The 25962-nt window shown below is 37.2% G+C and overlaps 2 protein-coding genes across 2 annotated transcripts; one reads left to right on the top strand and one right to left on the bottom strand.

Moving 5' to 3' along the window:
- The first annotated feature begins 643 nt into the window (after positions 1–643).
- On the top strand, positions 644–23627 carry LOC112053356 (WD repeat-containing protein 35). The gene is made up of 23 exons (XM_024092754.2): positions 644–1308; positions 1384–1495; positions 2216–2355; positions 2957–3059; positions 3166–3326; positions 4069–4216; positions 4884–5014; positions 6058–6261; positions 6651–6765; positions 8012–8125; positions 8871–9093; positions 9620–9709; positions 10580–10715; positions 11711–11880; positions 12837–13052; positions 14095–14238; positions 15196–15319; positions 16412–16534; positions 16831–16924; positions 17714–17889; positions 18657–18743; positions 19458–19567; positions 20565–23627. The coding sequence occupies exons 1-23, from the start codon at positions 1285–1287 to the stop codon at positions 20737–20739; spliced, it is 3120 nt and encodes a 1039-aa protein (XP_023948522.2). The 5' UTR covers positions 644–1284; the 3' UTR covers positions 20740–23627.
- On the bottom strand, positions 23238–25880 carry LOC112053355 (thioredoxin reductase-like selenoprotein T homolog CG3887). The gene is made up of 3 exons (XM_024092753.2): positions 25553–25880; positions 25069–25198; positions 23238–24081 (listed from the first exon to the last, which is right to left on the bottom strand). Exons 1-3 carry the CDS (start codon positions 25711–25713, stop codon positions 23761–23763), a joined length of 612 nt encoding a protein of 203 aa, XP_023948521.1. The 5' UTR covers positions 25714–25880; the 3' UTR covers positions 23238–23760.
- Between the last annotated feature and the right edge of the window lie 82 nt (positions 25881–25962).

The raw sequence follows: 25962 nt of genomic DNA, 5'->3' as shown, positions 1-25962 counted from the left end.
CTTTATTATTCCTTACATTATTACATTAAACAAGTTTTTCAATTAATAAGAGTAACAGTTTTAATTTTTTTTTATGTTAGTAATATGTTAATATCTGTTTTAAGTTTAGTATGTTAGTGAGTTAGTCTTATTTCTAATTAATAAAATCTATTTAACTAGTAATTTGAAATTGATATTGAGGTATAGCTCGCGTTTCGACCTCTAGTATGAAGTCAAACTACTGCTTGCATATTTACTGTGACATTGCTTAGACTATCCACAGATTAAATATTTAGAATATTCGATTACTGATCGATGTTTAGCTGTTTCGTCAAAAGAATCGATTCTTTTTATAAATTGTTTTTATTCAAAATTTGATAAAATTAAGGTTTAAATACTTTCAAATGAAACGTTCTTTCCATCTTTTATTAAACTACAAGTTTTTGGCCGTTTTTTATGCCATTTAACTACACAAACCGGCATTTTTAGGGAGCTCCTTACACGACGAAAACGATTACAACAATGAAACATCGATTCTGTAGCAACAGTTTTTATAAACGCATTAGATCATAGATTTTTGATCTTTGCCAGAGGGGTAACGGTTAGCGAACCACGTCCAGTTATTAATGGTCTAAGATTCCAGTCTACTCCGATTCAATACCCGCTCAACATTCTCGTGAAAATTACGCACGAATCCGCGAACACGGCACAAAACATCTATCTTCTGTCTCTTGATCTGATGGTCTCATGGTCTCATGTGTATTTTGTCTTTTTTCTTTCGCGACAAAGGATTCTATAGAAAAACCTCATGTAAAACGGATTTTTTGTCGCGTTTCACGTCGGGATTAGCATCGTGGTTGCGTAATGAATTCGTGCAATAGTTTACAGTATGGAGCAGTCAATAAAAATGTTAATACGGTTCAAAGAGGCTCAAAACCAAAAAGGCTAGAACTCCAAGTCGCCCAGTTTTTAAAACAAGAAAACTTCAAATTTTCGAGTTGACATTTGGTATCCTGGCAACTGGCTTTCTTTACAAACAAATAACAAAGTATTTGAAAAATTGAAATTTGTAAATCAAACTGTAAATACTTAATAAATATTGAAGAAAGTTGCTATATAGATAACTGTAAAGATAGAGTATTGTCACAGATTAGTGATATAGTATATATTTAAGTTTTAATGAAGTTCAAAGAGATTTACTTCGAAAATATTAATCTCGAAACTACAGTGCATACTGCATGAATTCATTAATGAAACTGCTTAGAACTGATTACTTAAATTAAACAGTACAACAACAGAATAATCATGTTTATTTATATGAGTAAAAAGGTAAAATTTATTATTTATATGAAATTCAATAAAACATGAGAATTTACCAAAGTTTTTATTGTTGTAACATTGCAGATAGCCATACCAAAACAGTCCAATGTAACATGCCTAGCATGGAACCACTCCACAAGTTACATTGCTGTAGGTGGAGAAGATGGAATGTTAAAAGTTTTAAAATTAGAGTCAGGTAAATTAGATTTGTTTTCTAATAAAATCTTGTTTAAAATATATTTTATATCTATAGTCTGCTGTATATTTAAAGGATATTGAATTATAATAATCCTTTAGAACAAAAGATATAGTGTGACATGACTGGTAGCAGCAACAGTGATGGACCATCATTTTCTGGTAGAGGAAACATCTAGAGCAGGTCCCAAGACTTGTGACCTTTGGTGTAAGTTTTAGGGATACCTTTAGAATGCATGTTCTCCATGCCCACACTAAACAATTTATGATCAATAATTACAACATAAAACATTACAAAAATACAATACATAAAAAAAATACAAAATAACAACACTAAACATTATTAATAACTACAACAAAATATTATTGCACAATGTCATTAATACAGCTAGCAGCATGACAGTGTTCACGCTGCCTAACAAACAACTGAGCTCAAGTTATCAAATACCCTCTTATTTATACCATCACAGTTGCAACAACTTTGTACAAATATGTCTCCACAATCACATAAGAGATCTTAATACCATCAGTAATCAAGGAACCTGTAACAATCTATTACTATAATAGATGTCACCCATGTATATCTGCAACACTCACATGTTGTGGGCCTTTGAAAAAATTGTTTATCTGCCTCTTAAATAACCCTACACTGAAAGTATTAGACAAAACTGTAGTTGGAAGTTAGTTCCACAATGAAATAGTTTGTTCAATTTATGTCTAGGTGGTAGTGGTAATCTTTCAATGAACTTAAGTTTGGAGGGCCACTCAGGAAAAGTATGTGTGGCAATATGGAATGAGGTTTTCCAAAAATTAACAACAAGTGATGAACATGGAGTCATAATTGTTTGGATGCTATACAAGGTATTATTTAAAATTATGTATTATAATATTGTAACTCTTTATTTTAAACTGTTTTTGCAATTTAGTATTTGATGGAAAGAGCTGATGATGAAGTTGCTAAGTAGAAAACTATTACTTTATAACAGCAACAATTTATACAGAATAAGTTCTACAATGCACTGCACTTTAACACTTTGAAGGTTATTAAATTTCTTGGGGGCATAAATGACCTTGACAATTTTTCTTCTTCAGATGAGCCTACTATCCTTTCAAATTGCTTAGTTGCTGTTTTATGCAATGTTCACTAAAAATTACATAATAAGTGTAAATAATAACTATTTCTACATATTATATACAAATTAGTATGGCAGAATCAGTGGCGTGCACTTCATAGATGCATAAACACATTGCATACTTTGAGTATTCATTGCATACCTGTATTGGAGGAATAATATTTCATTTTGCATAATTATATAGTATAGTGCCTACCCTAGCTAAAAACTATGTGCACACCACTGGGCAGAATATAATAACAGTTGTATAGATGCTGTCAAAACTCTAAAAATTTTCAGTGTAGATGTATATAAAAAAGTTCAAATGACTATAAAACTTCTTGATTCAGGGTTCTTGGTATGAAGAGATGATAAACAATAGGAATAAATCGACAGTATCAAGTATGGCCTGGGGATCTGATGGTCAAAAGATTTGTATAGCTTATGAAGATGGTAAGTAATATTACATTCTTATGAAATTAATTATTAGGCATTATTATTATCAAATCGAGACTTGCAGAGAGTGTCTGCCAAATTCGAGAGAATGTTTTATTTACAGGTGCTGTTATAGTAGGTTCAGTAGATGGCTCTCGCGTATGGGGCAAAGATATCAAAGGTCCAGGCTTAAGAGCTGTACAATGGTCTCCAGACAACTCTCTGTTACTCTTTGCCCTTTCTAATGGAGAACTACATCTATATGATGATCAGGGAAATTTTACGGTAAAGTATCATCTGTAATCCACGCCTGCTATAAGATTGTTAAACCTGCTGGCCTATTCACTAATTTGGTTTTTATTCACAACCTATTAAAATAAACATCAAAACTACTGAGAAATCTACTGAAAAATATCTACCTATTGTAAGATATCCACAAAGGGCTGTCAGTAAGCAATCTCAATTTTGTATACAGCAAAGTTAGTGAATTAGCCTGCTAGACACAATGCAGAAAGCATTGAGACACTAAGTCATACCAGATAAGCATTTACCCACACATACACACTGGGTAAATCATGCTATTTAAAAAAAAAGTTCATCATATTAATTTACTAATCTGGGTAGATCTTATGAATGAATTACGACTAATAGTGAAACTGCCAATGATAAGCCTTTCTACCGCCGTGTACGTACGTACTTACTACCATACACACAGTGGCGTGCGTTTGCGTTTATGGATCTATGATGTATGTGATGTAGATGCATAAACGCAATGCATACCCTGAGGATTCATTACATGTATTCGTGGAGGAATTTTCCAATTTGTACCTATAGTGTATATCCTAGTTAAAAACCTTGTACACGCCTACACAATAGATATACAAACATGCACATACACACGCAAATACACCCACACTCTTATATAACTACTCGTAAAAGTATGTAGCCTACCCATTTCCCAATCCCCATTTCCCATCTCCGCTCCTGCCTTTAAAAAATAAAATCGAAAATATTTGTATGATTACAGATGCCTGTAGCAAGCAATGGAGTGTCAGAAGGCATGGAAGTTGTATGTATGGATTGGTATTCAGGCAGGGCGCCCACAAATAGACCAGTTTTAATGATATGCTACAGGAATGGCCAATTGCTATTAATGAAAAACTGTACAGAAGAAGGTAATAGCTTTTATATTATAAATAACCTTTTTTTTATCTTGGAGAAATCGTCATCGATATGCACCACAAGGAGGCAAGAAGGTTATGTCAGACTTCAACAGACTAAAACCCCACAGTGTTTCGGCTCATTGCCTGATAACCGACTAGCTGACTGGTGGGAGGCTTCGGCCGTGGCTAGTTACTAGTTACTACACTACCAACATAGACGTACCGCCAAGTGACTTAGCGTTCCGGTACGATGTCGTGTAGAAACCTAAAGGGGTGTGGATTTTCATCCTCCTCCTAACAAGTTAGTACGCTTCCATCTTAGATTTCAACATCACTTACCATCAGGTGAGATTGTACTCAAGAACAAACTTGTAAAGAATTAAAATCGGTTGTCTGTAAAGTCTGTTTACTGACGATAGTTGAACGTGGCAACGTCGTAAGAAAATACAGATGAATTGATTGCATTTTTCAAAAGAAAATGTTCGTTTTTCTAAAATACTGTTTAATAGTCTTCATAGACCAGAATATACTTTAAAAAAAGTTGGCAACCCTAGAGCGAGGGAAAGACGCATGACGTCATCTTTTTTCGAGTGTACAGCCGGCTCCATCGAATTAAAAGACGTTGTCACGTCAAAAAAAAGTCGCTTATGTGTGATTTTGTGCGATGCATCTGTTACAGAGAGCGTAGTAGTCAATACAAATATGACGATAGTCGACTGCCATTGGAATCACAACGGCTCAATATTGGCTGCGGCGGGCCGCACGCAAGAGCAACACAATGTTGTGCAGTTCTTCAATGGTTTCGGAGAGGTACCACCATCGTTTCTATGTATAAGCCAGATAAAGGTTTTGCTTTTTAAGTTTAAATAGATACATATCGTGAATAACAATACATTTAAAGGGTAATGCCCACCGGCCCATACATCGCCGGCCCAGGGAACTCAGGTATACCGTATACTCCCGTATATACAAGTATATCGAGATGAAAAGAGCAACTGTTGAGTTTCTTGCCGGTATCTTCTCAGCAGAACCTGCCTTCCGAACCGGTGGTAGAATCTTTAGTACAAATAGTCAACTGACGTGTCAAAAGTGCTTGTAAACTGAGCCTACTTGAAATAAGTGATTTTTGATTTTGATATTATGATGTATAAATCTGGTTGAATAAGTCTTCATAAATATCGTAAAACTCAGGCTGTAGGCGTTGTGGACAAATTAAAGTCGGGTTAAAAATGTCGTAAAATGTTGTAGAAAACTTTTTTTCATTATAGAAGTAGGATTATCAAGCTTTTTTTAGATATAAATAAATTGCCGGACGGTTAGGTTAAGCCTGGGCCAGGGATGGGCATTCCCTTTTATATTGAAAAGTCTCTGGAATTTCAAAGTATAGGGTTCCGTAGTTAAATGAGCACCCTTATAATGCAAAAATACCGATACTGATACATACTATTACTATCACACACTATGGGTTAGACAAGAAAGAGATCAAGAAGATTCTCACTTAACATGTAACCCCAAAAATGTTTTTTATATTATTAGTTATCTTATTAACAACTTAATTAATATGTAATTTTCGAGTTCCAATTACGTTACTTCCAACTTTTCAGTTAATTTTAATAAATTAGATATCATGTGTGTCAAACGGTGAGGGAAAAACATCGTGAGGAAACCTGCATACCAGATGATTCTCTGCGTGTGCGAAGTCTACCATTCCGCATTGGGCCAGCGTGGTGAACTATTGGCCTAACCCCTCTCATTTTGAGAGGAGACTCGTGCTCAGCAGTGAGCCGAATATGGGTTGATAATGATGAAAAATATATACTTAATATTGCAAAAGTATGAACGTTATTCCCCAGCACATAAGAACCCTGCGGGTGCCGGGCGGCTCGATGCGTGCGCTCTCGTGGGAGCAGCGCTCGCTGCGGCTGGCGGTCACCATCGACTCCTTCATATACTTCGCGAACGTGAAGCCGGACCACAAGTACGCCTTCTACGGGGACACGCTGGCCTTCGTGTCCAGCACTGAGACAGTCACGTTTTGGGATACAATCACACACCAGGTAGAAAAATTATGTTCTTCTTCTTTTACCTTCTGGGCCGTTTCCGCACTTGGCCATGTGATTGGCTGTTGTACGTGAAAAAAATGTTATACAAGCGGACTTCGTGTGCGTAGAATTTTCACAAATCCCTCGGGAACCGTGGAATTTTCCGGGATGAAAATTAGCCTATGTGTTAATCCAAGGTATTATCTATCGATTCAGTAGTTGCGGCGTTATTTTATAATACAGCATTAGAGTACTTCTTCATATAGAGGGTCCGCGTGAGGTAAAAAACAACTTAATAGGCAAAATATAGATTACACCTAAGATAGTATTTTATTATTAGTAGTAAGTATAGGTAATACTATGTAACTGAAACTGAAGGAGATATTTTACATTATTATTTTCAGTCGTGGATAAACCATATTCCCGATGTAGTCGACATGTGCGGCGTGGATGAATACTGTATCATCGCCACAATGACTAGTTTGATCATATCTAACCAACAAGGAATTCAATGTGACGGTGAGTTTTGTAAGAATAATAGAAATTATTTTTCAATTAACTGCCTTGTGTTATGTGGTTCGAGATCACGATGTCCTGGGTCAGGATATGAAGGAGGGAGACCTGACATTTTGATGAACGTAATTAGAGTTTATCTAAAGGACATGTCCCAATATTGTACGGAGGCTGGGCCTTTATTCAGAGTGTCAAATAAGCAGAATAAATTATTTTTATCTTAGAAGAACATAAAATATAGGGCTTAAAATATAAAATGAAACTATTTTAGGAACCTGCATATTTTTTAATTAATTAAATGAAATTTAATTTTTTCATTAGCTGACAATATTAATCAAGAATTTGTATCGCGGCAACATGCTCGTAAATCATACCCTGACAGATTGTCAGTGGTCTTCGCGTAGTCACGTTCATATAAGGCGTTTTTAAAGTAATTTAAGAAATTATTGTTTTGTTTCATGCTTCTCTGTCTACAATTAAATGTTTCTTTTTAAATTGTCTCATATTGATATTTGACAATATTACATGACATTGACAGCTTACATCGGATGTGAATTTCAATTCAATTCCAGTTATTTTTATTGCCTGTTTTGAATACTTTTACTGGATTGTCTATGTTCAATTTGTAGACAAGGGAAAAATATTAGACATAAAAGAATATTCATTTAATTAAGTTAAAAAATTCTGAAAATTGTTTTTTAAGCAAAAGTTTGTGTCTCCTATACGTAAAAATACTATCAACCTGCTTGTAAATAATAAAGGCCCATTTTGGGACATGTCCTTTAGGACTACACCAATGAATTCAGATGCAACGTACGCTTTCTTGAGCTTCACGCTTGCGTCTTGTGTATTGAGACGAATGTTGAACTAAAATTCTATTAAGTAGACCTTACTGATGAGCCGTGATAGCTCAGTGGATATGACCTCTACCTCCGATTTCGGAGGGCGTGGGTTCGAATCCATTCCGGGGCGTACACCTCTACTCTAACTTTTCATGTGTGTGCATTTTAAAAAATTAAATACTTCTCTGCGTGTGTGAAGTTTGCCAATCCGCATTGGGCCAGCATGGTGGACTATTGGCTTAACCCCTCTCATTCTGAGAGGAGACTTGAGCTCAACAATGAGCCGAATATCGGTTGATAACGAAGACAACATTAATTTAATGAAATAGACAACATTTGTAGACGTTTTGTTTAAGTAGCTGTATATATTACTAGGTACTTGAGATTATATTATGTGATGTTATTTCTAGCCCAACCGACCACATTATCTGTGGCGTACGTAACTATTAACAGTAAAGCTATAGCGGTCGCTGCGTCTAAGGAGGCTTTTATAATATGGCGGTTCTCTACGCCGTCTAGACAACGTAAGTTTTATACTTCTTTATGTATATGTATACTTAATAAATTGTTACCGGTTTCGTTTAATAATTTTTAAATCTTTACATCATATTTTAAAAGCCGCGATAGTCCAGTAGAAATGACCTGTGCCTTTGATACGAATTGAGCGTAGGTTCGAATCCGGTCCAAGGCATGTACCTCCAACTTTTCAGTTATGTTCATTTTAATACTTTAAATATCACGTCTCTCAAACGATGAAGAAAAAACATCGTGAGAAAACCTACATACCTGAGAATTTTATTGATTCTGCCAATTCGCATTGAGCCAGCGCTCATCCCGAGAGGAGACCCTTTTCAAACTTTCGTTTGAAAATCGAAAATGGGTTATTAATGATGATGACATCATATTTTTTACCTACTTACTTTTCTTTAGTGAAAAGAAGCTTACATGGCAATACTTCGTTAGAAGTTAAGAGGAAATGCCATAAAGGCATATGACTGGCTATTGGGGATATGATTTCTCATATTATTTTGAAGAAAATGTAAAAAAATACGCTTTAGAGTGCAAAGCTGTGTTAGCTCAATGGATATGACTCTGTATATCTTTACTCTGTGGTTTAAATAAACAAGGAAGATCTGTTTAACACAGGCTCCCAAACTAGAACAATAAGCTGCAGCGCTAATATTTTCAGCGTTGTTGCTAAGGTGACTTTTTAACCGACTTCCAAAAAGGAGGAGGTTCTACGTTCGGCTGTATGTATGTTTTTTTAAGGTGTTATGGAACAACAGTACAATGCCGATGGAACGCCATTCACGTCCGGCGATGGCAGGTTCCACGACGACACGATATGCTGCATCACGTGCTCCGATAATCACCTGTTGATTGGCAGAGACTCGGGCACAATACTGCTGTTCTCGTTGTTGAACTTCAAGAAAATAACGTCTATCAATATGAACACCAAGCCTTACAAGATGGGTCTCAATTCCAACTCGAGGTGTGTACTGAAATTTCATTTATATTCTAAGACTAGCGGTTTTACCGGCGTGGTTCCCGTTCGCGTAGGAATACGGGGATAATATAAAGCCTGTAGCCTTCATCGATAAATAGGCTATCTTACACTGAAAGAATTTTTCAAATCGGACCAGTAGTTCCTGAGATTAGCGCGTTCAAACAAACAAACAAACTCTTCAGCCTTATAATATTAGTATAGATTCAAATAAGAAACTACTTTCACTCATTTATATGACAGATGAAATAGTACATTACTGCAGCGGACGGCAAGAGAGGCATTGATGGATGAACGTGTGAATGTGGGCCGAGGCGAAGCCGAGGCACACGTACGTCAGTCCATCAATGCCTAGTTGCGGCCAGAGCTTGTATAGTACTTTTCTCAAATAATGCGCGGAAATTAAACTGGATTCACGACTAGCTGGAGGGGAATGTGAATATTGGACATATTAAAAAAGATAGGGCAAATATTCTTTAGAAAAAAAATTATAATTCCAACGTTTCCAATTCAGCAAATTCTTCGTGATCGATCAGGGCGGCTCGCTGTATATCCTGGAGACTGAGATGGCACACAACGTAAGCGTGGGGCAGGCGCTGAGGAAGTAAGTCATTCTAAAATATTTATATATTAAAATTTTTCCTCATCAAGTCATAGAAATTTCTTCGATAAAACATTTCAAAATATGTATTAAAATAAAGCTTAGAGACTCCCGGCTCAAATGTGGATTGGCGGCCTTAGAGTTATAATTTTTGTTTCTAAAATGTGTGAATATATCTGATACTAACACAGGTTAATGATAATAGCTGCAGACTTAGTCACTATCTTTGACTATGCTAGTTGACATTGGAAATGGATTCGAAATTGGAAGAAAGCAAATCGGAGAGCTGTAACAACCCAATGGAAATGACCTCTGCCTAAAATTCGGAAGGCGTAATTTCGATTTCGATTTACGGTCCGGGTCTTGCACGACTAATATTTCAATTTAGTGCATTTTAATCAAATATCACATGTCACAAACGGTGAAGGAAAAACATCGTAAGGAAACCTGCATACCTGAGATTTTTCTCCATTCTCTACGTGTGTGGAATCTGCATTCTCCAATCCGCATTGGGCCAGCGTGGTGGGTTATTAGCCTTACTCTTAACGTTCGTTAACGTTCTGAGAGGAGCCCGATGCCTCACTCGCAGGACGTCGTGATCCGCAATAACGTAAGCGTAAGCCACATTAGAAATGAGGCAGTAGAGTACATTATGTTTCCATGCAGGGAAGTTACATCACAAATGGCCGTTGGTGTCCCAAGGTGCTTGTATGGCAACCCCGCACTAAAACACGCAGTGTTGGTCAATCCCCCTCAAGCGATCGCAGGGATTCGCTGGATGCAGGTGGTAGGCTTTTGTAAGTCCTTACAAAAGGCCTATGTCCTGGAGGGGACGTCCATCGGCTAATATGATGATGATGATGATGATGACAGGGAGGTGTGGGGCGCGCGCTGGGCGAGCGACAACGCGCAGCTGCTGGCGGCGGCGGAGAAGGCGCGCCTCTACGTGCTGCGAGACGCGGAGCCCGAAGAGCCGCTGCCCATGCAGGGCTACCTCTGCGGGTTCAAGGTTACTATCCTATTCTACTAATATTATTAACGCGAAATTTTGTATGGATATTTGTTACTGATTATTGTTATTATAAAATTGCAGCCAAATCGCTTCATTAGTAGCGGCGTTAAATCGCTAATAATGAAGCAATTTGGCTGCAATTTGGCTTGGAAATGGATTTTACTCTGGATTAATACATAGTCAAGGATAGTCATAGGGTTTGTAAAAAACTTAATTACACTTGGACGAAGTCGCGGATGTCCGCTAGTTGACTATAATTTGTAAACAAATATTTCAAAAAGGAATTCAATCGTAATAAACGAAATGTAAAACTTCGTCGTCATCAACCCATATTCGGCTCACTGCTGAGCTCGAGTCTCCTCTCAGAATGAGAGGGTTTAGGCCAATAGTCCACCACGCTGGCCCAATGCGGATTGGCAGACTTCACACACGCAGAGAATTAAGATAATTTTCTGGTATGCAGGTTTCCTCACGATGTTTTCCTTCACCGATTGAGACACGTGATATTTAATTTCTTAAAATGCACACAACTGAAAAATTGGAGGTGCATGCCCCGGACCGGATTCGAACCCACACCCTCCGGAATCGGAGGCAGAGGTCATATCCACTGGGCTATCACGGCTATTATAGCCGTGATAGCCCAGTAAAACTTAATACGTACCTATAGATTAAAATACTCGATAAGGAATTATGCATGATATTTGATCTATGTAAGTGTAAGTACTTTTCCACGCTAGCAAGTTAACAACAACAAGACCATAGACAAGTGTCTTTAGATATATGACGTATCAACTTCGTGACGTTCGCTTAACTTAAAATGTTTTAAATGCTTAAAAGTTAAAATATTCTAAATATTTTAAGAGTTTATTTTGTAGAAAAAAAGTACTACGAGTATGTTTTAACTCGGGATTTTACTTTTGTCGTTGTTATGTCAGAAATTAACTAGAATTAATATGTAAATCTCCTATGTATGCATTTAATTTTTGCTGTAGGACTTGGAAATCACGACGGCACTGTTAGACAGCATCACGGACAAGTGCGCGCCGCAACACGTCGTGCGAGTGGAGGTCAAGTCACTGAGAGACACGCGCCAGTTGCTCGAGAAAGTTGGACTGAAGGAGGCTGAGAATTTTATAAAAGATAACCCACACCCAAAATTATGGTAATTATTATTGATTCGCTAACAAATTCATTGTCCCATTAATTCTACGTTCTTCTAGGTCTCAGCAGTTTCCGTGCACACTCGAACCCATTGAAGATGTTGCCTCATCCCTTTGGGACCTACATAAATACACAATCAGAAAAAATAATCCTACTAATAAGAAGGTTCAGAGTTACTCAGCGGGTGATGGAGGGAGCTTTGCTCAGATTAACTGCATGATTAAATCGGAAATGAAGAAATTCGCAAATGAAACAAGAGTTACCGACATAGCTTGACAAGTCGCAAAGCTGAAGTGGCAATCAGCGAGCGCATAATTCAGAGGGATGATGGACGTTGGGGTCCCAAGGGGCTGAAATGGCGATTTCGCACTGGAAAGTGCTCCGACCTACACTAGGTGGATGTATGAGGTGGTTAAATACGCCTTGTTAAATAGCGTACCTTACTAAAGAGTGGCAACTTCAGCCACTAGTCAAGGTTGAGAAGGAAGGCCTCATGCTGATAGCGTAATAACGATGAATGACGTCGACGATTGCTTCTGTTACGAGTTCCTCTAGCATGGGTGGTAGTTACATTAATTATTATTTATATTATTATAAAAAGGAGCTATTTGTACAAAGTTTCTGCAATAGTGATGGTATAAATAAGAGGGTATTTGATGACATGAGTTCAGTTCTTTGTTACGTGGCGTGAACACCGTCACGCTGCTAGTCGCGTTAGTGATTTTGTGCAATAATGTTTTGTGTTGTATTATTGACAATGGTTTATGTTGTAGTTATTGATCATAAATTTAGTGTGGGCATGGTGAAAATGTCGGGCAGGGCAGGTGAGTGTTAATGCATTCTAAATCCCTTATATCTACCCTCAAGGTCACAAGTCTGGGGACCTGCTCAAGTAGTTTCCTCTACCACAAAATGATGGTTCAATCACTGCTACCCGTCACTTACTTGTTCCATCAGGTTGCTGCTGGCGGAGGCGGCTCTCAAGAACTTCGAGTCCGAGTCGGCGATAGAGACGGCGGAGGCGGCCTTCGTGCGGCGCGGCGACTACGCGGGCGTGCGGTTCGCGGCGCGGCTGCACGCGTTGCACTCCCCCGCGCTCAAGAAGGCCGAGGTGTTGGCTTACTTCAAGGACTTCGATGGCGCCGAGCAGATATATCACAACGAGGACAGACGGTGAGATTTTATGTTATAGTCAGCCAAAAAACGTCCCCACTCAATGAGTGCCAAACACAAGTTCTTGGCACTCAATTCAAGTAGTCGCATTTGCAAATTCAACCTTAAACTCAATCCATAAGATTGAATTTGCTCTGAATTTGGGGTTTTATTGAATATTGAAATATATTTAAAGGCCTTTACGTATAATTTTCTTTACCTATAATTCTAAAACCGTCAAAGAAAAATTGGCCAGTTTTTGGAGCGAAATTTTCTACATGATTGTGCGTTCTTTTATTATAAGAGGTCAATGGTTACAGTCTTCTTATTTTTGGTTGCGTTTGACAGGTGCGTTGGTGTGTAAAACTGAAGAAGCATTTTAAAATTATCGTGGACGTAAATGGACCACTCATCAGCGTGCTTTTGTCAAAAAGTGTAAAAAGTTACATTGAAAAAATTTGGTCAATTCATCTGAGACTTTAATCTACTGTAGTTTGTTAAATCATGTATGGTATACAAATGTACGATTACCTTTACCTTTAGTTATCAAAGAAGACAGGGTAGGACAGGACAGGACAAGACAGAGTAGGATAGGGTAAGAAAATACAGTGTTCCACCCTTCAGTCAGGACAAAACGGACAAGACATTGACCGGTCCTGTTTTGTTATATGTGTTGGTAGTAGAATAGAATAAAATAGGAGTCAAGACAGTACAGGACAAGAGAAGGTAATACAAGACAGGACAGGATAAGACACAGTAGGACAGAGTAGGACATGACAGTATTGGGAAGCCAGGACAGGGCAAGACTGGCTGGGATAGGCTATAGACAAGTCCGCCAGTCTTGAATCTATACTAATATTATAAATTAGAAGAGTTTGTTTGTTTGAACGCGCTAATCTCAAGAAAATCTGCTCCGATTTGAAAAATTCTTCCAGTTTTAGATAGCCCATTTATCGAGGAAGGCTATAGGCTATTTATTATCCCCGTATTCATACGGGAACAGGATCCGCGCTGGTCAAACCGCGTGGCGTCAGCTAGTAAAAAATCCATGTATCGGTTATAGGGACCTAGCGATAGCGCTGCGCAAGCGGCTGGGCCACTGGTTCCGCGTGGTGGAGCTGCTCAAGTCGTCCGTCAGCAGCACGGACGCGCACGTCAGGCAGGCGTACTGCAACATCGGGGACTACTACATCGACCGCCAGAACTGGTACTTCTATAGCTTGGCTAATTCGTTCATAACACTCCCGATCAAATAGATTTCAAAATAAACTGATAGTGCCACGACAACGGGTAAATTTGTTAGAAATAGTGTATACTGTATGACTATACGAGTTTACAATATGGTAAATTATTGTAAACTCGAGCTTAAAAAATTTAAACGCTTTGCAATTTAAAGGAAGAATATACAAAATCCTAGGAATATACAAGGGATTGACTAAATTCTAAAGGATAAAAAAAATGTAACATTTTAATATTTTTGACATTATTTCATTTGATTACTATTAGTAATTGTTTTTTTTTAATATTATTGTAATGTAATTCTTGCACGCCTATTAGGCGGATTGTGATTGAGTCACATCTATTGATCAACTGTACATTACCGCATGCTGGCAATAAATGATTTTGTTTTTTTTGATGCCCCGCGCACGACTTCATAACCGCGCAGTCCTTTCTTCTGCTCCGCGTGCACGACTTCATACCTGCGCAATCCTTTCCCTCCCGTCGCCCTCATATCATGGGAGTGTCATCAACGAATTTGCCAAGCTATACTGTTTCTTCATTATAAAACTATTTTTGTAACCCCCGACGCAAAAAGAGGGGTGCTATGTTTGATGTGTTTGTCTGTCTGTATGTGGCGCCATAGCTCCCGAACGGATGAAACGATTTCAACTTGGTTTTCTCTTATGAAATGTGACCTATTTGCGAGTTTTCTGTTGGATGAAAATCAGTTGAACCGTTTAAAAGTTCTGGGGGGTGAAAGTGCCCCCGGCCCGCGCGTGTTACGAACGATTTTTCCAAGCTATAGTGATCCACCTAGTCGACATTTTAGGGAACCATTTTAATCGATTTTCCATAATTATTGAAATTATTTTCTTATTCTTCTGTTCATTGAAATTATTTTCGTATTCATATTGATCACTAGGTATAGATATTGCATTTCTAGGACCGGTGCTCTGGAGTATTACAAAATGTCGAATAACATAGATGGATTGAAAAAATGTTACATGGCTTTAGAGGACAACGAATCATTGGCCAAGTTGATCACTGCACCATCGAAAACTTCTAAGGTACTCTTCTTATAGTTATTATCAACTTACCACTCCTACAACCTAAAAGTTCTAGGGGTTTATTATCTGGATCTACTGAACTGATTTCGAAAATTCTTTTTTTTTCTTTGGAGTTTACTTCTTAAGAATCTGGTATGAAAAAAATATGGGCAGTAAAATTTGATTAACGAATGACAGCGTTACGTTTTGTACGCAACCTCGCACCTTTCACCGTATGCTGCCGCCAACAGTATGCACATTTTGACGGCCTCCGTGGCGCAGTGGTGAGCGGTGGATTTAAAAAACGGAGGTCCCTGGGTTCGATCCCCGGCTAGGACGATTGAGGTTTTCTTAATTGGTCCAGGTCTGGCTGGTGGGAGGCTTCGGCCGTGGCTAGTTACCACCCTACCGACAAAGACGTACCGCCAAGCGAATTAGCGTCCCGGTACGATGTCTTGTAGAAACCAAAGGGGTGTAGATTTTCATCCTCCTCTTAACAAGTTAGCCCGGTTCCATCTTAGATTGCATCGTCACTTACCATGAGTGAGATTGCAGTTGCCGCTCTGACGCATGAATGGAGTTTACTCTGGCTTTATGTGTTGTGACATGTCGTGATGGCTTCTGATGCGACACGTCAGACAAATGTAAATCCGCCTAAGTGTAAAAGTTTCCATATAAACTATGTATGAGACCGATTTTGTTCTGATGCGTCACGACACGACACGTCAGACAAATATAACTTCGGCTTAGCACTCAGACCAATTATAGAAGGACTTATATCGCACTCATAGTCACGAACAAAATTGTCTGTCATTTTCTGAAGAAAACGAGCTTAGATTTGGTATAAATCTTATACTAAACTAGAAGTTTTTGCCCGTTTTTTACACAATTCAATTACACAAAAAGGTATTTTTACGGAGCTTTTTAACCGACGAACACGATTACAACTATTTAACATCGATTCTATAGAGACAGTTTTTATAATCGCATTAGATCGTTGATCATATACTTTGACAGAAAAGTAACGTCTAGCGAGGCAGGTCCTATACAATAATTGGTCTGAGTCTTAGCACGGAACAATGTTTTTTTTTTATTCTCTTATATTTCTTACAGGAAACAACATCCAAACTGATCCCCGAAGAGAGTACCGACAGTCTGCAAGCGCCCTCAATACAGGCTATAACTCAGCTGAAAGACAACGATCGGCTGTCACAAGCAGCGGCTATGGCGTACCAGGTAATCAACTCTTAATTGCCTGAAAAGATATTAAATATCACGTACCTATCTCAAACAGTGAAGAAAAACCATCGTGAGGAAACCTGCACACCGTTAACATGCGACCAAATTGCAATTTTTCTTTGAACACGCAGGTATTGGTAAAAAAAAATACTGGAAATGTAATTAAAATGTCAAAACTTGCGAAGAATGAAACTTGTAAGGGAAATTCCTTAAGACTCGCACAGTCCGGAAGGACTAAGTACCAAGTGTGTAGGTTTTTGTGTAACATCATGTTTATTGTTTATTGATTTTAGTTAGCAAATTTGGAAGCGTCGAAAGCATCATCGCCGTGCCGAATAAAGAAACTTTATCTCCTCGCTGGACACTTGTATAGTCAAAATTCTATTGGTAAAATATTGTTTTATTATTTAATAATTAAGTTACCTTACTAGATTTAATATTAAATACAATTAGAGTGCCAAAATATAATTAATATTTTATGTGCTGTTGTCCAGAATCCGAAGATCATTTTTACAATTGGTTACTATTATGCTACTTTAGCGACTTGGTCGCTAACTATGGGCTTCATAAGAAGGCTCAGAGTAACTAACCACTTAACTAGAATATAGCTCTACGAAGGTACTAAATCAATGCATTTTGTAAATTGTATAATCAGTTGAACAGTAAACGGGAATCGATAAACGCAAAAAAAAAAGAATTTCTTTTGCCCCTCCCCTTCTATAACACACGGCAAAATCTAAATAGTATTTTATTTTACTCTCAGATTAATCAATAATATCACATGGAGCGGTGTCGTAGCCGATCCAAATACGAAATTCAAAAAGTAATACATTCTCGAGTCAGTACGACACGAACCGCATCAGTAATTTTCAATATTATTCAAGAAAAATGGCGTCTGTTTTTAAATTATTTAAAAACTGTTCACAAAAACTAAATAAATAAGATGGAGTATTTTTTTATTGGTATTATTGATCATTATATTAATTTAGTATTAGTTGTAAGTGTTTTTGAAATACAAATTATGAAAAAGTTTATATATGCGGTTGTCAAGGAGACGCGTGACGTTTGTTTTTTTTAATGGGTTTCACCGGCTTCAGTAAGTTGCTTGCAAAGTCTCTGGTTACTCTGTGGTTTTACTGAATAAATGTTGGCCTCGGCAACCCTACATGTACCCAGACGGCGCGGCGACGCGGTCGGCGGCCCGCTGCCGGCGGCTGGCGCGCGCCGCCCACTGGCTGTGCTGTGCGGCGACGCGCGCGCGCTCCCCGCAGCCGCGCGCCGACGCCGCGCTGCGCCTCGCCTCGCGCCTCGCCCACGACCACGACCACTTCCACCGAGCACAACACGTGCAGGCATGTTCCACTAGCTTATATTTCAATTTTTAGCCTATTATTATTATCAGCGTTGCCAGACGTCCAGATTTTTATTTCAAAACTAGCGGACGCTCGCGACTTCGTCCGCGTGGAATTCAGTTTTTCACAAATCCCGCGGGAACCGGGATGAAAAGTAGGCTATGTGTTAATACAGAGTAAAATCTATTTCCATTCCGAATTTCAGTAGAAACAGTCATTTATGTGAAGTCTGTCAATCCGCATTAGGCTAGCGTGGTGGACTATTAGCCTAACCCCTTTCCTTTTCAGAGAAGACTCGTGCTCAACAGTGAGCCATATATGGGTTGTTAATGATGATGATGACGACTCACTCAGTCCGAAAATCGTTTCGAGGATAACTCGACCATGCGTGTACAGTGTAGTATGCTTAAGAAACGCTATTTAGAAGATTTGGTAGCTTCAACTAACGATAAGGGACTAAATCCGATATAGAATACTTACTTTTTTCTTATTAATATTCGTTTTATTTGCCTATTATATTTAGTTATCTATTGTTATGTTACGCAAACCTTAATTTAAACCCGAAATCTAAATATAAATATTTAAAAATTTAAAATTTTTTTTATGTCCCGCTTTCAACGAAGTAATCCCGCTTTTTTCACAAAAAAACATTTTTTTTTTGTAAAAAAGCGGGATTACTTCGGTCGTTCGTTCGAATGTTATTAATTCTAATATTCCTTTTTAATTTACCAATTCAGTTTTTTTTTTTACAAAAAAGCAATTTTCAGGTTTGGAGCACCGTAGCAGCTCTGTCCCTACAAGGTAGAGCCTTTGAACTCTGTTCAAAAGCGTTGATCAAATTGGAGGCAGTGGATGTAAGTTTTATAAAATAAAATAAAATTCATTTATTTCAATGAGACTTAGTTTAGTTAAACACTTTTGAAACGTCAAACTATATCATGATTTAATGGTGGTAATTAAAGTCGAAAACTTAAAATCAAAGTTACGAGGGTTCCAAACGCGCCTTGGTGATTGGTCCGAGAAGAGACCACAACTAACTCAGCCAAGGTTTTTGGCGTTTACTCCTTGAGAATCGATTTTTCAAATGTAGCCCCCGGTATGAAAAAAATATGGGCAGTAAAATTTGATGAACGTATGACAGCATTTTTTGTGCGCAACTTATTCTGCGCACCTTTCACCATGCGCAACAGCGTTCATTTTATAATACTAGCTGACGTCCGCGACTCATAAATTCCACAGGACCCTTGAATTCTTTAAATCTATCTACATTCCTTTCAGCCAAATATGTTCAGTAGTTACATTGTGAAGAAGTAACATACGCACATACTCACAAATTTTGCCATTATAATAGTCATGTGGAATACTTGTGTAGTGTCTATGATTATGAAAGACTCCGCACTGTCTGTCATTCATAGACATGCGCCAGTTTAAGATATTGTGTGAGTGTGTTGCCATTTAAAAAATAAGTGAAATATACTAAAATTTATTTTCAGTTTTCCATGAAAATCGCAAGATTAGGCGTAAAGTGTAGAAAACAAAAATATTAAGTATAAGTATTGTCTTTCCAGCCTCAAACTTTCGAGAACATTGCCATTGAAATATTTACACGATGTAAACCGAAAGATGTCAAAGGAAACAAAATCGAGTGCCCTCAGTGTCAAGCAAAAATACCCGATTGGTAAGTTTCATAGATTTTCTGGCTATTAGTGCCATTTTATTTTACTTATCTAAATTATATGTATGGCACCTCCGCTTTCACCACACATTATGATTGTGTACTATCGTAAACACTGTTTACGACAATAGTTCGACCTCTAATGTGGAGGGTCTAAGTTTAAATTGTCCTCTTTTTAAGAAGAGGAAGTCATTGGTCTTTAAAATAGGCTGACATTGAGTTACTATGTACCTACTTACTACATACTAGAGAAGACACCTCTCATAACTATGACGTTACGTGCAACTGCGGCAATATTGTTGCGAGCTCCTTTAGTACGGGTGGTCTTAACATTCATTATTTATATTATTATAAAACAGAGGTATTTGTACGAAATTGTTGCAACAATGAAGTATACCGTCACTGTTGCAACAATTTCCCCCACGAGCGCGAACTTTCCTCCACTACGCTACTTTTTGCTCAAGATGTTTGCCGAGCGCTGTACATGGTAATGGGGATGATGACTAGGTTTGAATATATTGATTTTTATGATACATTCGGGTAAATAGGGTCAATGTCAACTAATTTATACATAAAAAGCAAAGATTGTCTGGATATTTGCAAAATAAATGATATTATAAAATTTCAAAATCTTTTATCGTAATTATATGAAAATTCATACATTTTTAGCTTCCTTACATTAAATGTGACATTTTTTAATATATGAACTATAAACATAAACGCACAAATAACAAAGATATTATTAATGTTGTTAGAACGCACATACAAATCTAACGATCATTACATTACTTACGACGTCATTAGTTCGTACCATTTTGTATGGGGCGCTTTTCAGGGATTCGCGGCAGCGCCGAAAATCTGACCCTTTAAATCCCTATAGCTCCGAAAGTAATGATCGCAGATACCCTGTTCCTTTTACAAAATTGCTTTACTATTAATAAACTGTCATCATCCCTATTCAATGGCTGATGATGATAATATTTCCCGATTGCTGGATTAGGGCGGCGTCGTGCTGCGCTTGCGGCGCGCAGTTCCCGGGCTGCGTGTCGTCGGCGCGCCCGCTGGCGGTCCCGCGTGCCGTGTGGACGTGCCGCGCGTGCGACGCGCAGGCGCAGCAGCACGAGCTGGTGCTGCGCCACTCGTGCCCCATGTGCCACGCTCCGCTGGCGACGTAGAGCCACAGCAGCTACGACCTGCGCAGATGGTGTTGCCGCTCCATATCTTCTATGGTAGAATAAGGCGGCCAACCGTCCCGTATTCTGCGGGACCGTCCTGTAATGCTAGATGTAATCCCGCTTTGAAATAATTTGTAAAATAGTCCCGTAAAACGATGGATGCGTCCCGCATGTCCCGCATTTTGTACCACACGACACAAACATACACTACAACAGACACGCGCGCACGAACAATAGCGCTGCATCTATACCTTTTCTCTCTTTCTCTCATGAGGCGTAAGAGCGGGAAAGGTGTGATGTACAAGGGCATTTGACTTTTGTACCTAAGTTTTGAGTTTTTATGTAATTTTGGTATACAAGTATCTTAAACCGACTAAACTTCCAATCTATCCACAATAAGTCCCGCATTCAATTTTCAGAAAGTTGGCCACCTTATGGTAGAATCTTTACAAATACCTACTCAACTGACGTTTCAAAAGGGCTTGTAAGCCTACTTGAAATCAATGAATTTTGAATATCCTGGCTTTAGGGTGATTTCAAAGTACCTAGTGTATTTTTTTGCGCGTATACGATCGTTTCACCATAGGTAAGCGCTTACACTAGCTCTACATTACGCGCTTCAAAAAACCGAACTCGCGCAAACGATCATATTTCAGCGTGTTCGCTAGAACCGGTGGTGGTGTCAGTATCTGTGGGAGGTGTCTCTCGCGGCTAGGGATGAAACTATACCGAGGTATCAAATAAGTATCGATATTTCGTCAACACTACTACAATATTTAATACTTACTGGCTAACGTCCGCGTGAAACTCGATGTAAACTTTCAACTACCCCAACATTTTCTTGAATTTTCTTTGCTATAAACCTCACGGAGCCTTTCCATCGAATGCAAAACCATGGAAATCGGTTCGTGCGTTCTGGAGTTATAGCGTCAGTAAGGAAATCCCGACTTATTTTTATATAGTAGATTATTTATACCTACATTCGAAATAATATGAAGTATATTTTCACCCAATTGAATAGTGTATCATTAAAAGTTAGAGGAACCCCCATAGATGCTCTCTTCCGTGCCATTTGTCGGTCACTAAGGTCAGCTCTACTCTTAAATATGTATTAGGAATTTTAAATAAGTAGGTATCATTAATTTATTCCGTCCAAATAACGCTCGAGCTTGTGGTTTTTTTTATTTATTTCCTGAGTTTCTTATTTTATATTTTTTTTAAAAAGAAAGTTTGCCATCTTTTAAATATGACAAACTAGTCTGGAAAGACTATATTAGGAGTGGATACGACAATAGACCAACGGGCGGGGATCGAACCACTACCCCTCGGTGATGATTCCGACCGCTCGTTGAGCTATTGGGGCTATAAGTTTTGATGGCCAAATACTTGTATAATTTATAGTATAGGGTTGTAACCAACGACATTTTATACTATAGACATGTTACATGGCTACAAATTCACCACAAAGAGTAATCCGAATTTAACTACTCCACTGAGCGCACACATGAACATTTTTGTGTTTAATTTCATTATACAGGGTGTCCCGTAATTAATGGATAAAACGCAAATGGTAGATACACCACCTAGTTATCTAAAACTAATTTGAATAGTTTTCCGAAAATACCTTAGGGTGTCAAAGTTATATTTTTTTTTCGGTTTGTTAAAATTTTGAATCAGTTTTTTCAATGCTGTAGCTGCTGTAACTAAAAAGATTTTAAAGATCTGTTTTTCGTTAAAATTTACGGATTAAATCACCAATTTATTATAATACTATTTTTATAAATAATGTTTTATTTGATTTGTAGAAGCTTTGAGTGAAATAATTATTTTTCTTTCATTATGATGATCCGATTTTAAAAAATTGTCCTGTAAAAAATGTATAGAATTAGTGTTAGAAGTGAAGCGAAGTGAAAAAAAGTTGTACACCTATCGAGCTTTGTAAATTGGTATAAAACTATTGTTTACTCTTTGTAGTTACAAAGTTGCTAGTAAAAATGTATGGAAGGTGCTGAACTTTCAATACAAGAAAACAGTTTTTAAAGTGTGCAGATTTCAACTTTTTTCTTCAAAATGTAATAAATTCAGTAACTGCCTAAGTACTTGCTTAAATTTACATAGCCAGTCATTTTTGGAAAACTATTCAAATTAGTTTTAGATAATTATGTGGTGGTATCTACCACTTGCGTTTTATCCATTAATTAGACACCCTGTATATTTGTGCTTATAGTTTTTAAAGTTCCTAAAGACAACTCGACATTGTATATTTAGGTATTATTAATTGTTTAAATAACTTTTGTTTTTTACTATGCGACTCAATGAAATGCAGTCTATTAGCCGCTTTTGTTCACCTAAGTTTTGACGCGCTAGTAACATCTCTGTTATAAAATCTTTGGTTGTAACATAGTTAAGTTGTAATGGATCTTTGCCTCCTCTACCGTAACAGTCTAGTAGTCAATAAATCTTACCTGTTTTTAATATTTTATTGTTAATCAAACAACTTATTATTTCTTCTAAATTATTTATTTCAACAGATTTTACAAAGCTTCTTTTGTATTAACAATGTTATGGAAATAATCATTATTATCTGACTAGATAATTTTGTATCAGTATTCTTTGCTTTATCTTTACAATTGTTTCCAAATAGTAGTATTATTCACACTAAACAGTAAACACATAAGAACTATAGATATTTGACTGTACATCAGTCATTGCCTCTGCATCACATAGCATAAGCTTAGTTTAAGAAATCAAATGAAGGCCATTCAGTTTACATGATAAGATAAGATGTAACTAAATGATTTGGTACAATGCTTCTTTTATTTGAACTGTAATGCAACTATATTAATTATTATATTAATAAGAGGAATAAAATATCACTTTATTTACAATGGTTTTACTTTTTCTCTAAACATACTTTTGATCACATACACAAATATAGATTTTGTTATTTACTTTATCTATCAAAAATTCACGGAACATCTGTTACATGAAATTAATAAAATTTCATTTTTTTTTACATTATTATTGAACAAAATTGTTATTGGGCAAATCAATTTTTGTAAACTGCAGAGTGTTGTCAATAATTTGAAACAGTTCTGGTGGCTGAGGAATCCTACCAGTTTCTAGCTTAGACCACAGTGGAATGTTATTTAGAGAAATTTCAAATGCACCGGAGTAGACCAGCTGACCCTCTATCATGTTAAATAAAAAGAACATCATCATACAAGCATACAATTTGTTGTCCAAGCACCAACCCCACCAAGCAGGCTGTGGTTTGTTCAACCAAGCAAAGATATTAAAACCGCTCAGTATACACATGATGAATATCATTTTGCCAATACCCTGAAACAAAAAATATTATTTTATTCCAATTTTTTATGACAGAATAATAATTTCCCAACAGTGATCTCTCCAATGTTAATAAATATTGCAATCCACACACAGCACCTCTAATACTTTCCAGATAACAGCAGGCCTACGAACCACAACATATCTTGAGACAAAAGAAAGATAAATGTTGACCTACTCTCTTGGTCCCAATATATTTGGTATATCACAACACAATATATTATGTTAGTCTAGTCTGAAGCAATCTATAAGGGTTAATTTACACAAGCAGCAATTGCTATCGACAAAACTGCAGTTGACTGCAGTCGGTGACTGCCGTCAACTGTAGTCGTCAGTAGCAGTTGCCGTTGACAATGTGCTGATCATGTAAATGAACCCTAAGATATTTCCGGACATGTGTTAAACTGTGCAATACAAGATTTTAAGTGTCAGTTGCAACACAGAGGAGTGGCAGCAAGGCATCGCTCCACACTCCCACCCACAATCCATAGTCTTGCGTTTTGACTTTATTATTAAGTGAGCTGCAGTAGACTTTATAAGGACTGCTGCAGCTCATTTCAGAGACATAATAAAGATTGCACCCGAATATAGTATGCATACACATTGCTTTAAACTCCATTATGTAGAATTTTTAGAAATGTGAGGTAGATTGTGGTAATACAGCCCTCATGCTCTCACACAACAAAAACAATTACAACAATGAAACATCAAATCTATAGAAGCAGCCTTTATATACGGTTTAGATTAGATTGTTGATCTTGATATGAGTAAATAGTGGTAGGCTCATTGCCCTGCTTATTTTTGCTGTCAAACAGCAGTATTCTAATCTGACTGGAACCATACTCTTCATGAAATCATAGGTACTCAAGACTTAACATCTATGCCTTAAGTTAAAATTTGTAGAGCAGCGCAATGTGATTGTGTGTTGCGTGCCCTTCAAAAAGTTGCATTTGGTCTACAAAATGTCAATATTATACTTACAATAATTCTTGAGAGATACATGTTAAATCCTGGTGGGTCATAATTTTCACCCATTACAGAAATTTCTGGATATTTCTGTTGAATTATACCAGCATAGTCATCAAAAACTTTTTTGTATCCACAGGAATAACTGAAAACATGAAATGAAAATAGTTTTACCATGATTTTTTACTTTGATAATAACAACAAATTTTCATAAACCATAAAAAATATTAGGGCTTTCGTCACATTTGAAAAACTAATACTTTACCTTCAAATGCTATGAATTTATACCATGTTAGTATTATGTACCTACTAGTTAATAATATTATTCTATTTAATATTTTTATTCTTTAATAAGTTATTAAAGTGTTTAGAAAGTTGCAAATAAGAGGGAATGGTGCTTTAAAGCAAAGTTGTCATCAGGAACTGTTAATACAAAACCCACCTTTGCCATAATTTCGTAACCTCAATTAGGTCCTAAAGTAATAAATGTTATACTAACCAGTATTCAATATTCATAATATGGCCAACTCCTTGGCCAATTTTAGAAATACTTTCTGCATCATCTTCGTTTGCTAGTACATCACTGTTAGTGGACAAAATGAAGCACAACAATAAACTTGTAATGAAAAATGTCATGCTGATATTAGTTAATAAGGTCATAATTTCTCAATATCTTGATTGAAGTTATTTTGCGTTTAATAAGTAATACGTATAGATAAATGCACGTAAATTATAATGAAAATTATAATTTTCTTTTCACTTTTTCAGATTCAGTGAGCAAACGACAGAGTAGAGTTCTTTAAAATTAAAATTTCCTTGTCATAGATCCATAGACTATAAAATTATAAATACAGATTGCAAATAAAGGCGGGTCAAAGGCTCAGACCAATTATTATAAATGGACGAAGG

This window comes from Bicyclus anynana, chromosome 3, assembly GCF_947172395.1.
Source record: "Bicyclus anynana chromosome 3, ilBicAnyn1.1, whole genome shotgun sequence".
Classification (NCBI taxonomy): Eukaryota; Metazoa; Arthropoda; class Insecta; order Lepidoptera; family Nymphalidae; genus Bicyclus; species Bicyclus anynana.
The sequence above is the reverse complement of the archived record's forward strand: the minus strand, read 5'-3'. Positions and strand labels throughout refer to the sequence as shown.

What these genes read in the sequence shown, in the direction of transcription:
- LOC112053356 (XM_024092754.2), top strand. Translation starts at nt 1,285, where the DNA reads ATGTTTATTTATATGAGTAAAAAG. An exon ending in ATGATCAGGGAAATTTTACG is followed by an intron (nt 3,327 to 4,068) that starts GTAAAGTATCAT and finishes GTATGATTACAG; the next exon opens with ATGCCTGTAGCAAGCAATGG. An exon ending in TACATCGACCGCCAGAACTG is followed by an intron (nt 14,239 to 15,195) that starts GTACTTCTATAG and finishes TTGCATTTCTAG; the next exon opens with GACCGGTGCTCTGGAGTATT.
- LOC112053355 (XM_024092753.2), bottom strand. Translation starts at nt 25,713, where the DNA reads ATGACCTTATTAACTAATATCAGCATGACATTTTTCATTACAAGTTTA. An exon ending in ATTATGAATATTGAATACTG is followed by an intron (nt 25,199 to 25,552) that starts GTTAGTATAACA and finishes TCATGTTTTCAG; the next exon opens with TTATTCCTGTGGATACAAAA. An exon ending in TGTATCTCTCAAGAATTATT is followed by an intron (nt 24,082 to 25,068) that starts GTAAGTATAATA and finishes TTTTTGTTTCAG; the next exon opens with GGTATTGGCAAAATGATATT.